Here is a 12,335-nt window from a genome sequence, read left to right on the forward strand (position 1 = left end):
TCATGTTTGTTCCTCAGATACATAAATTATCTTGTTTGATGTTCTGGAGAACCCAAGTTTTCTCTTTGCCTGTGATTCCAGACAATGCTGTACAATATCGTACCTAGTGACAGGCCAGCAGCAACTGCCTCTCTCACTCTCTGCTAACTTGGAAAGGAGATTTTGGTGCCACACTTGACACATGTTATTCATCCAAACATTTCTGTCTGTCTCTGTCTCTGTCTCTCTGCGGAAGGATCGCCTAACCAACCCACCTCTGTATCTGCATCAACAATCACTGCAAGTGTTTTATTCTTTTGAATGTCTGGGGCCTCATTTCATCCAATACCTCTCTTATAAGGAAGAATATGAATCAAAGCTGGCCTCCAAGTGCTGTAACAGATTGTATTAATGATTCATCCTTCATCATGTACTTGCGCACACCTGTCTCCACCGATTGCTGTGCAATGCAATGCTCCCAACAACATTGCCCTCTCCCACAAAGAATTGTAAGTAGAGGGCCTGCTGCATGCTCATCACAGTCAGGATGGTAGCCTTTCTATATTTATTTTCTGCACTTCTTCCAGTCTTGCTCCCGACGCTCATTCATTCCTCATCCCTCCCTCGCCACATGCATTCTTTGAGTAACCCCCTCCATGATAAAATACCCAAAATCCAGACTTACTGCTCCACTATCCTTCTTTCCTTTTTATCCTGCTTGTAGAACTGGCTTCCTTAATATTTCAGTCCCTCCAGTGATTCAAGTTGGTCAAGTAGCTTCCCAAATTTCAGCTTCCCAGCTCAAATGAAGGCTGAGATCTCACCGGGACAAACAAACAACCAACCAAGAAAACAAACAAACGGAGTAAAAACTGAGTACTCCCTTCCTTCGGTGCCCAGCGATGATGTCATGCATCACCTGGATATGAAATTGGGAAGGAGCGGTGTACAAAACAGTTTTTTTTTTTTCAAAATAATTTGCAGTGACAGGACCAAGGACCATAACCTAAGAGTAAAGTTGTAGGAGAAGAAGCATCTCTATCAAATCCCCTCATAATCACCTCCTTTCTAATGGTAAAAAGTCACGTCTCCTTCAATCAAAATTGGCATAGTTGTTTTACTCCACCTCATGGTGGTGACCTTGAAGTACTTCCCTCATTTGGAATTTGTCATTGCTGTTCTTAAAGCTTCGTTCTCACTCCAAAGTATGTCCTTCCAAGGGGTGTAACCACTCTGACGTGTTCTGAGTTGTGAGTGGACCTGACCGTTTCAACTTCCTCACTGTCCTGAAGGTTACATCATTAAATAATTTTATGTATTTGGGAACAGGTGCGTCTTGCAGACATTATTGAGTTTCTTCTCGTACTGGCTTATTTTTGGTACTACCTTGTTTTTCCTATTGTGGTCCTTCATTTGCATGTTTCATTCAAATTTAGGCTTTTACCTTCATGCAGACATTGCTTCATAGAATGATGCATGTCCTTAAATAACAGCCGCATTGAAATAAGACCGAATACTTTTTAATATATTGCTTGAGCTTTATGGCAGTTCAGTCTGAATAGTTCCATCTGCCGAAGGCACCTGCAACTCTTCAATGTCGAAAGAGTGCCATGATGCTGCGTCTACCTCTGATTCCTCAGTGTGCCACAGTTCTTGGAGAGCGAGGACAGAAGGCTTTGAACATAATGATGTTACAGTTCTAATGAACTGTTCCACTTGAAGGGATGAGACACTTTGCTGGTCTTATTGAAGGTGGGTTTCCTTATGGGTGGCACCATATAGGTAAGAGAATTAAGGTGATGCTTCAGCTTTTCCAGAACATGAACAGTTTAGAGGTCAAATAGGGAATTATATAAGGTCGTCAGTATCGCTTAAAACAGGATGTATAAACTAAAAGTTGGCAAAGGTATGCGAACCGTCATGAGAAACAAAGTAAACTTCCATTTGAGGCATTATGTCTTTCTCAGAGTAACACAGTTCTCACGTCACAAACTTTAGTTGATTACACCTATCATTTGAACTGTCTGCGAATGCAAATCAACACTACACTTCATAATGTCTCGTATTCCTCTAGTTTAAAACATAGTTACTCTGATTTCGGTAGTGAGACAAAAATGTATCTGCAATGAAAAATAAAATAACTAGTAATTGGTGTCCACAACTATGCTTGACCATGTTGTGGAACATTAGCCGAGGATCTCACTTTTAAAATTTGAGGTCCTCACTTCAATCGCTCTTAAAATTTTCCCCACAACCGCTTGAGTGATTAACACAAAACTTTCAACATAGGTGAGCCTACCCATGAATAATTTTTTAACAAAGTTATATGATGATTTGATGGAAAATGTGGCCTGTGTTCCAAAAAGTCTATTTTCTGAAGGCGTGGGTTCGAGGGTGTTTCACATATCAGGAATAAACGACCTTGCTTCGCTCAGTCTCGGACAAATCAAGACCATAACTCTTTACTGTTTGACACCACATTGCATGAAGGGTACTTTGAACAAATACTTCATTTGAATAACTCAACACATCATCTATGTCAGCCTGGATTGGCCAATAAAGGGACAAAGTGTGACAAGGAAAGAGGTTTGGGAGTAGGTAAATAGAAGGAAGAAAAAATTAAAAAAACCGTAAATGAAAAAAAGGTTATGTGTTCATGGGCATAACAAAAACATAACTGACTCTCTTCAAAAGATGCCCTGAAGACTCAAAAGACCCCAAAGACCGAAAAGATCCCAAAGACCAAAAAGATCCAGGTCAGGTCAGGTCATGTCAGGTATGGGAGCATGCGCCAGAGCAGCGGGTCACTGTGTTCACTTTCCGCCGGTAATCCAGGGGCCACCGTCTGGCCATCCCCCAGGCAGATGCCTGGCCCATCCCCATTTCCTTGAGATGCCGATCAACATGCTGCAACCACGAGGCACGTGGTCGGCCCACTGGCCTCCTCCACTCACGAGACTCCCTCGCTGAGAGAATCTGGTGAGCAGGATCAGCATCAGGAAAATGAGCCACATGTCCGTACAGCCACGGCTGACGCTCACGGACTATGCAGGTAACAAATCTCATGTGAGTCTCTCTCAGCAACCGCTTGTTGGACACAAAGTCCAACCAATGATAGCCAAGGATTCTCCAGAGTCCTGGTACCAAAGGAATCAAGTCTCCATCTCAGATCCTTGGTCAGAGTCCAAGTCTCGCATTCGCAGAACAAGACTGGAAACACCAAGGACCTGAAAACTCAGACTTTCATTCTCCCACACAGGTGCACACCCCATGATCTAGTGAATCCATGACTCCCCAGGCCCGATTCCAGACGTCTATTGACCTCTGACTCATAGCCAGCAGACACATGAATATCATGGCCAAGGTAAGTGAATCTCCCCACGACCTCAACATCCTCACCACAAACTGGCACAGACAGGACAGCAGCATCCAAGATGTCATTGAAAGCCTGGATCTTAGTTTTGACCCAGAAGACCTGAAATCCCAGCGGCTCCGACTCAGAAAGATCCTGAAGACCAAAAAGACCCCGAAGATCCAAAAGACTGAAAAGACCCCAAGAACCCTGAAGACCCAAAAGACCCCAAATATCCCAAGTATTGAAAAGACCCAATAGACCTAAAAGACCCCCAAAAAACCCTCAAAGGCCCGAAAGACCCAAAAATCCCTGAGGACCCAAAAGATCCCGAATACCCAAAACACTTTACACCCTTTAGACCTGAACACCATTTCGATCCCTTACAACCTTCAGATAGATTAGACAGCTTAGACCCTTGACCATTTAGCCCACTTGGACCTTTTTATATCACAAATAAATTTCAAATAAATATAATATCACCAATATTACAAATAAATTTGGACAAAAGAAATGTTTGCATTATAATAATTGATGCAAATAATGACAACACAACAAATCTGTCACGTCAATCTCTGCAACGATGTGTGGAGAGGCAAGCGTAGTGAGCCGATCCACGCTAGTAATCTAAATGATGCTAAGTCCGAGCTTCTTACATTGAAGTGCGAGTTCCACAATGACCTGCTTTGTGCCAGCCTCATTGGATACTTCACAACAGTATTTTCCAGCATCTGCAGCAGTAACTTTGGCAATATGCAGGCCAAAAGTACCACGCGGCCCACACTCGATATTGAGTCTTCCTCCTGCTGTCAGACGGTCACCATTCCTGTACCATGTCACTTGAGGTTCAGGGGTGCCTTTCACCTGGAGAGGATGAACGAGAACAACATAAATGATTATACACACTCTTTCGCTTGTGCGTTTGTTTACTCTTGGGAAAATAAATATATGCATAACAACCATAATAAGTGCAATAAAATTCTACAAATCTCCCCCAAGTTGTTCAGCTTGCCAAGTAAGTTTCTCCTACTTGCAGCTGATTTTATTCCTCTACAGGCCAAAGGCCTCCCTCCAATCCTGTTGAGGGCTAGTTGGCATACTCACCACACTTGCCAAATGCTGGTTGGCGAGATAGTTAGGGCAGGAATTTGGCCATTATGCTAACTCTTCATTGACAGACAGCATTGGCTGTTTAACATCCAGCAAATAATGCAATCAAACGAGTACCCAGATTAACATCCACCGAGGGATGGTACACTCACAGATACAAGACCCTGTCTATGAAACACCAATCTGAGAGGATTGAACCCAGACGAGACATCTGAAAGGCAAGTGCTCTACCTCCGCACCATCCTAATGGGGCACAGATTTTTACAGTAAAGAAGTCTGGCACAGGTAGGTCATTGATTCAGCCTCTCCACACACCACCATCATGGAGATGGTGATAGACTTCATGCATATAGGGAAGAGGGGGAGGATGGGGGGGGGGGAGGATGGGAGCAGGGGGGAGACATGACCACACGGATAAACAGACTTTGGTGACTTGAAACAAAATATTGTATAACCTTCACCCTTCCTCAACCATCGCTGGTTTCCCTGTAAACCATCGTTAGAGGCAACCATCATGTAAATTAAAGACTATAAAGTCATTTTTAAAAATGGATAATACACTTCTCAACCTTCATTACAAACAACACAATATTCAACATCTGATGGCAGGAGAACAAGAAAAGTTTGCGTTAATTGTCATTCAGAAAAGTTCCATGATTACATTTTAAACCAATAAAAGAGTTCCCTAACAAGTTACTTCAACGCAGGAGGCCATTAGGCCCATCAAAACCTGAGCAATTATTACCAACCTATGGTTGCTTATCCGTGCTTCATCCTTTTAAATGCTGAGCATCAAGCAAGGAAAGCAGCACTTTAGTACGACTCACCCAGGGATTAAACCACTGACGTGTCAGACTCAGAGCGGATAATATATCCATTATGGCACTGAGGTTGGTCAATTTTTGAATGAAGAACATTTTCAGTCATATAGTCCTGGCAAGCGGTGACGACGCACAAAGGTGAGTTGAATGTCCTCGAGTTTATCACTTTTGTTGAGAATAAGAAGAAATGTCTGAACTCGTGCACTGCGTCAATGTGATGCAATATTAACCAAGCAAGTGTGCGTATGGGGTATGCCATATGCATTTCATTTGTTCACGAAGACAATGCACCAATAATTCGGTTCAGGTACGCAGCTTCCACTTTGTCAAAAGATCTTACAAGCCGAATATCCAGATGCAGATGCAGGCAAAGAACTCAGCCTTTGCACCATCAATTACATCCTAATTGCGGAATCATGTCGGTCATTACCAGCATGTCAGCGTTACCCCCAAATCCCTCTCTAGATTCGCTTATCCCATCCTCCATCACCATTATGGCTTTGAAAGTTCTCACAAGGAGCATGGCTTATAGCCAGGTTGATTCGGTGATGAGGTCATTTGTTGTGTGAATCATGGCATCATTTTTGAGAAGTAGAATTTGTTTAAAAAAAAAAAACAAAAAAAAAAAACAATCCCATGTGTGTTAGTAAATGGATGAGATAAGTGGAGGTTCGTGTGGCCAGACGATACTGCATTCTTCTTTGTGAATAGGGAAAACAGATATTCAGACCGGATTGACAGGGTGGGGTCAAGGGATGTTTTGAACACAATTTTGAGCACTTTATCGAATGTAAGTGTGTCGTCGCAAAGGGAGAGTTTACAATCAGACACAGGGCAAAGATGATAGGAAATAAAACTTACATTTGCTAGTTATATCCAATTTAAATGATATTACTGGAATTTTTTTGGAAACATTTACCTGTTGATGAAAATCGAAGCTATACGAGTGTTTCTAATTTTTAAATTCCAGTCGAGAGTCAAGTTGCAATTCGTGTCTAGTTTCAGTCATTCGGTTAAAAGATTTAAATGCCAAAGCAAGTCCAAAAGTGATGACCAATATATTTCTCAATGGACGCAAAAATCTTGCACTTCATCCCAGCTGAGGCAACACCTGATGTAGTCTGCGGATATTCATTAAGTATATGTTCAGTGTAGAAACAAATGTCAAGATTAAATTCTGTTTTATTTGTCCATTCCACACATAAAATACACACAACAGGCAATACGATTTGCCTTATCTGACTCAGAGAAGATTGTCGAAGTAAACCTTGTGTTTCACAAGTATGTGATACGAGCAGGGTACCCGGTGTCACCCAGTCTATGCTTTGTTGCGGACTAAAACATTTCCCGACACACACTAAGGAATGGGATCGGGGATCATTTAATATTGCCTTTCACATCTCTACAAAGGCTTCGTCACGATAGAGATATTTTACAATGGCCCGTCACGGTCACCTGTCCAACTCTCAATCCCGTGAGAAATGCGGAAACCCCGTGGAATTGCAAATGTCAAGTGACCATGAGACCCAAAACCAAGGAATCGCATAATCAACTTCCACTTCCTCTTCAATCTCATTCTTCCTTCCAGGGCTTCAATCTCGGGTCATCCCCATACATAACGATGATCTTTTCCACTCCTATGAACCCTCCCGAAGCCCACCTCATTCTAGGTTTTCAATTTTCCTTCCACTTCTGTGATTGAGAGTTTGTGTCGGTATCCATCTTGCTCATCTCCCGTGTCCTCACCTTGATATCATTCTTCCCCATGTTCCTTATCCCTAAAACTTTCCCTCTTCTTTGTCCTCAAACCCTGCTGTAGGTGTACCCCCCCCCCACACTCCTCCTCTCTTCCCTTTGTTCTTTTACCTCTGTTACATCCCAGTCCATTCTTTGTTCCAGCTCCTACAGGAGCCTAGACTCTGTATATAAAACAGAATAAATCAGATTATATTTTTTAGTTCCTTAAAAAAATAATCAGCGAATGAAACACTTTTAAGAACTTTCCTTTTATCTGTTGCACCCTTTAACTTCCTACAGCTTACGTGATAAACCAATGCTGGAAAAAGGACATGGAAGTATTCAACTTTTTCAGTAGCAGGTCAGCCCAATGTTTTTACTGACCACATCAGTACAGTGGTGTCTTATGCCAATTGGTGAGCAGGTGCTGAATAAAAATGGTCACTGGATGACAATGCTACATTGGTCATGCAGTGATGATCAGTATGACCTCTGCCAACAAATGGAACTTTTGCCGAATTTTTGGAGGAGAAAACCATCATGCTTTGTAACAATATGGACTAAACTTGGCACCCTGCAGCATATATAATGGCAGGTTAGTGTTTTGGCCGGTAGCTGGCTTACGAGTGCTTAAAGGCACTTGACATAAATGCCAGACATTGGTTCTGTTGAAAGATGCGAGATTAAAGAGAAATGTGCTGCAAATGACCTGATTGATGTGCTGCGACCCCATTATCGCTACAGAAAGTCACTCCAGTTGTGTTGCTCATCAATGGTATAGCCAAGTGTGGATTTGCACCAATGAATCATAAGAAAGCACGTCCATTTTTTGACCGCAAATTGCAAAACTTTGACAAGAATTTTAGTTAACACATACACGAGGGTCGTTCAAGGATGTCATGAACTTTTTTTTATTGTTGAACATGTAAAAAAAAAACTAGAATGGTACTCGGTAGAGCGCATACCTCTGCCGCGTAATGCCTAATCAATGAGAATATATCGGGCCCAATACATTTTTGAAATATCATGCTACATATTGTTTTTGGCCATATCTCTCAATGGTGAAAAATCACTTTAAAAAATTATCGGATCCGGATCCAGATTGGGATCTTCACCAAAACTGACTCAATTCTTCGTTGTCACACACCCAACATGTCGACCAAATTTCATCAGAATCCGTCCACAACTTTTTGAGATAGCCTTCCAACAAACAAACAGACAAACAAACAAGAAGAAGAAGACGCCGTGCAGAGCACGATACTTGCAAAATCCATAAAACATATTTGACCTCAAAAATAATTAATTGGTGGTTGAATTCAATGACCAAATATGCAACTCCTCTTCAAATTTCAAGTCAATGGGATGAAAATTGACAATTTTAGAAATTCGGCCTACGCTGACCTTTTGGCCAATGTTGACCTCAAAATAATTGGTGGTTGAATTCAGTGACCTGATATGCAAATCCTCTTCAAATTTCAAGTTGATCGTGTGAAAATTGAGGATTTTAGAAATACCACCTTAGTTGTTGACCTTTGGCTTATGTTGACCTTTTGACCTCAAAAATAATAAGCTTCTTCCTTATGACAAACTCTACCATGTGGTAAAGTTTTTTGAAGATCGGTTTAAAATTGTGACCTGTAGGTGACAAACAGAAGAACAAAATCGACTAACCTATAAAATGTTCAATTTTGCAAGTGACAAACAGACAGAAAGGGGTGAAAACATAACCTCGTTCACCTTCGGTGGCAAAGGTAATAATAGTGGGGCAACTCAGCATAGCAATTGTGCATTTTGTGAGGAAAGCACCAAATTTGGCACACTAGTAGCCTAACATATTATGAACAGATTTGGATATTGGGCCATCTCAAATTCAGCCGCTGATGGATGTGGCAGCCATTTTCCACTGCCATCAAAAATTTTGAGATGGCCCAAGATCCAAATCTGTTCGTAATATGTTAGGCTACTAGTGTGCCAAATTTGGTGCTTTCCTCACAAAATGCACAATTGTTATGCTATATTTAGCTAAGTTGCCCCACCATAAGCAATGCTGACATTTTGTGCAACAATGAGCATCTTACACAGGCTAGGAAGTGACATCAATGCTGGTCAAATAATTCTGGGTGAAACCAATATGGTGGTCATAGTAATAACTTGTGCTGATGAACAGAAGGTGTATCATCAACTTCTTTGTGAAGGGAACATTAAACCAGTTGAAATTTGCATGAGAGATTCTTTGTGGACAGCAATGACAAAAAAAAATGCAGACATCGACCTGAAAGCTTATGGCAATGGTGCATTCGGACATTATAATGTTTTGACTCAAAACAATGAAGTTGTACGTATAACACTTTCACGATGGACAGGTATGCTGTCTTAAGGCATGACTTTAATGCACGATACTTCATTCCCTCAAGCAGCCAATGTAACCACAACTACTCCAATGAAGATGCACTGAAAAATTCTAACTCATCCTCCGTTCAGTGTAGACTCGTAACTTTGTGATTTTCATCTCTTTTCACCATTCACCCTATCCGAAAAATGTCTACGCATTTGGCATCAACATGCTACCATATCGATGGGACCAGTATGTGTGTGTAGCAATGAAATCCCTTGAGAAAGAGATGAGGTTTCATTGATTTTGCTATACTTCCTTATTTTGTTGAGCAACATCCATAATCAACCATGAACTATGACTTTAGGAGATAAACACTGAAGTTGGACTTTGGATGGACCAATGAAACATTCCTTGCTAAAGACAGCAGCCCAAATTGATGTTGGATTTTATCATGGAATGATTTAATCACAAGCTAACCACTTCCTGGAGTTCATATGAAAACAACTGTGCTGTGCACAATCATTTCCTTGCCAAACTTCCATTCACATTTCCTTGAAAATTAAATACCGTATTTGCAATCAGAAATCAAGATGTCATATCCTTAAAACGGAGAGAAAATGCTTCCAAAGTCAAAAATGTCAGCGTGTTTTTTTTTTTCCTCTGCTTGCCCACAAGGAATCTTTACACAAGTTTCAAGTGCAGTGCCAAAGCTTTCCCAAAAAGGCCAGGTGGATGAAACCTTGTGGTGTGTTAGTCCATTTTTGGGTAATGCCCCACAACACAGCAGGGAATTTGGCCTTCTCAACTTGTATCGTAAGATATACACCAGCCCCGAGCAGCCACCCCCTTGTCCAAACAAGAGATAAGGTGGCATGTGACTCGCCTGCCGAGCATTTTCTGGATTAACAGAAATGAAAACGTAATCAGGAACCATTTTTTTTAATAGCAGAAACCTTTCCAACGATGTTATAAGTAGCTGTTCTCTGGTAGCAGTAATTCTTACTTGGATTAAAACTGTTGCATTCATACCAGATGGATTAAAAACGAATTGAATCTTTTCTACAAACTGCATTATTCAAAATAATTTCAAACATAAAGAAGTTGGACACAAAACCGTTTCCCAAATTGGCAACGCAAGCAAGTGTGATGTGCTGTTTTGCACAAGGATACGTCTCATCTGCAAAATTTCACCGAGGATTAGGATTTAAAAAGAATGATTTAAAAACACATTGTCAACATTTCGATCACACTGACAAGTCTAAACTGATGTGAAAGACAAAAGCTGAAATTGTATCGCTTTTCAATTAAAACCCTTGAAAATAACTGTCTACCTCCAGGCCATCCTGTCATCCCTATGACAGACTGAGAAAAGTCCAAATGAGGAATTAGAAAGAAATCTTGCACTCAACAACTTAAAGGAATGTTACATTATAGCCAGGGTACCGGCACAAAGGAATGCTTTCAAAATTGTAAACGATAGGCCAACTTGTAATAAACATCAAATCATTTTCACTTATCGTCATCGAAAGCAATATCAGCAGTACAGTGAGATGATCTTGATTTCAATTACAAAGCCTGTGTATAGTTCAATGAGCGGTATGTCCTTAACCACTCGGTGGTGTAAGGGTTGAAGCATACACTTGCTATAATCGATGAGAGGTCGGTGGTTCTGACTTTGTTCAAAGACTTTTAAAATCTTACTTACTTGATGCTCAGCATTTTAGAAGGACAGAGTACTGAAAGACAACCATTGTGCAAGCTTTGATGGGCTTAATGAGATCCTCCTGCATTGAAATTTCTTATCAGGGAACAAATATTATTTTATTATTATTATTACTGTTGTGAAAATAGTGACCATAAAATGAAAGACTTTAGAGATGCAAACATATGAAGATTGTTTCTGTTTCCTTTAAGGAAGTGAGAATCATGGAAGAGCTTAGGTAGAAAATGAAGAAAAAGTTGTTCTGGAATTAAAAATGTTATTGACTCAAAAGTTCATCGAAAATAACTAAAGTTCAGTGATGTCATTCCCTGAAACTCATTTTATGTTGAAACAAAATGTTGAATTTGGACGAAAAAAGTAACAACAGCTTATTCAAACACCATTGATAGAATTATCTCAATAGTGGGGGAAGAATCAAAATAAATTTTGAAAATGTCACTCACTTGAAAATGTCAGAATTTAAGTTTCTGACTATTCAATGCATCTATTGAGATTGAAAAGAAACAAACTTTAATACTTTATGAGGAATGAACTAAAAGATTTCATTGATTGGGTGGAGGTGAAGCACTGGCAATAAAGGCCGAATGGCCTTCTCTTTTGTACAAGTAACTTTTAAAACAAGCTCGAATGAGCTAAGATCCTCGTCCTCTTAATGATGACGTCATAAAAACGAATATGACGTCATTGTGATGTATCAGGTTTGCGATAAATTATCTGTGCTAATGCCCGACTTGATTTCCACAAACAAAATTCAAACAGCTTGCCTAGTTTCGGAGATAATGGTATAGGCGATTTCCATTAGCGGCGATATTATGACGTCAACTTTTTTCTAGGAAAAATTTCCCAAATCAGAGATGGTTACTGCCTGCGCGTGGGCTTTCTGCATATACACGGCAAGTTTCACGAAGATCCGATGAAAACTCTGGGTTGTGAAACAAAAAATGTCAAAAAATAGGAACGACGTCATAAAACTTGTTATGACGTCATCGTGATGCATCATATGTACGGTAATTAATCTCTGCTAATGCCCTGTTCGATTCCCACAAACAGAATTCAAAAAGCTTGCCTAGTTTGAGATAATTTTTTAGGTGATTTCCATTAGCGGAGATATTTTGACGTCATAACTTTTTTTCTCGGAGGAATTTTCAAAATCGGAAATGGTTACTGTCTGCGCAGGGTATCTTTACATATATACGCCAAGTTTCAGGAAGTTTCAATGAAAACTGTCGGCTGTGAAACAAAAAAGTCCACAAGAACAACAACGTGAGTAAGACTTAG

The 12,335-nt window shown here is 40.5% G+C and overlaps 1 protein-coding gene across 6 annotated transcripts in view; it reads right to left on the reverse strand.

Annotated features, from left to right (window-relative positions):
* Window positions 1-12,335, reverse strand: part of MYLK (myosin light chain kinase) — a 213,325-nt gene that overhangs the window by 147,102 nt on the left and 53,888 nt on the right. For all 6 annotated transcript variants that reach the window (XM_085873203.1, XM_085873200.1, XM_085873199.1 and 3 more), the window contains one exon: window positions 3,988-4,195. In XM_085873203.1, coding sequence (XP_085729329.1) covers window positions 3,988-4,195 — 208 coding nt within the window. The remainder of the gene's footprint in view (window positions 1-3,987; window positions 4,196-12,335) is intronic.

This window comes from Eptatretus burgeri, chromosome 3, assembly GCF_056783735.1.
Source record: "Eptatretus burgeri isolate ZD-2024b chromosome 3, Ebu_testis_v1, whole genome shotgun sequence".
Taxonomy (NCBI): Eukaryota; Metazoa; Chordata; class Myxini; order Myxiniformes; family Myxinidae; genus Eptatretus; species Eptatretus burgeri.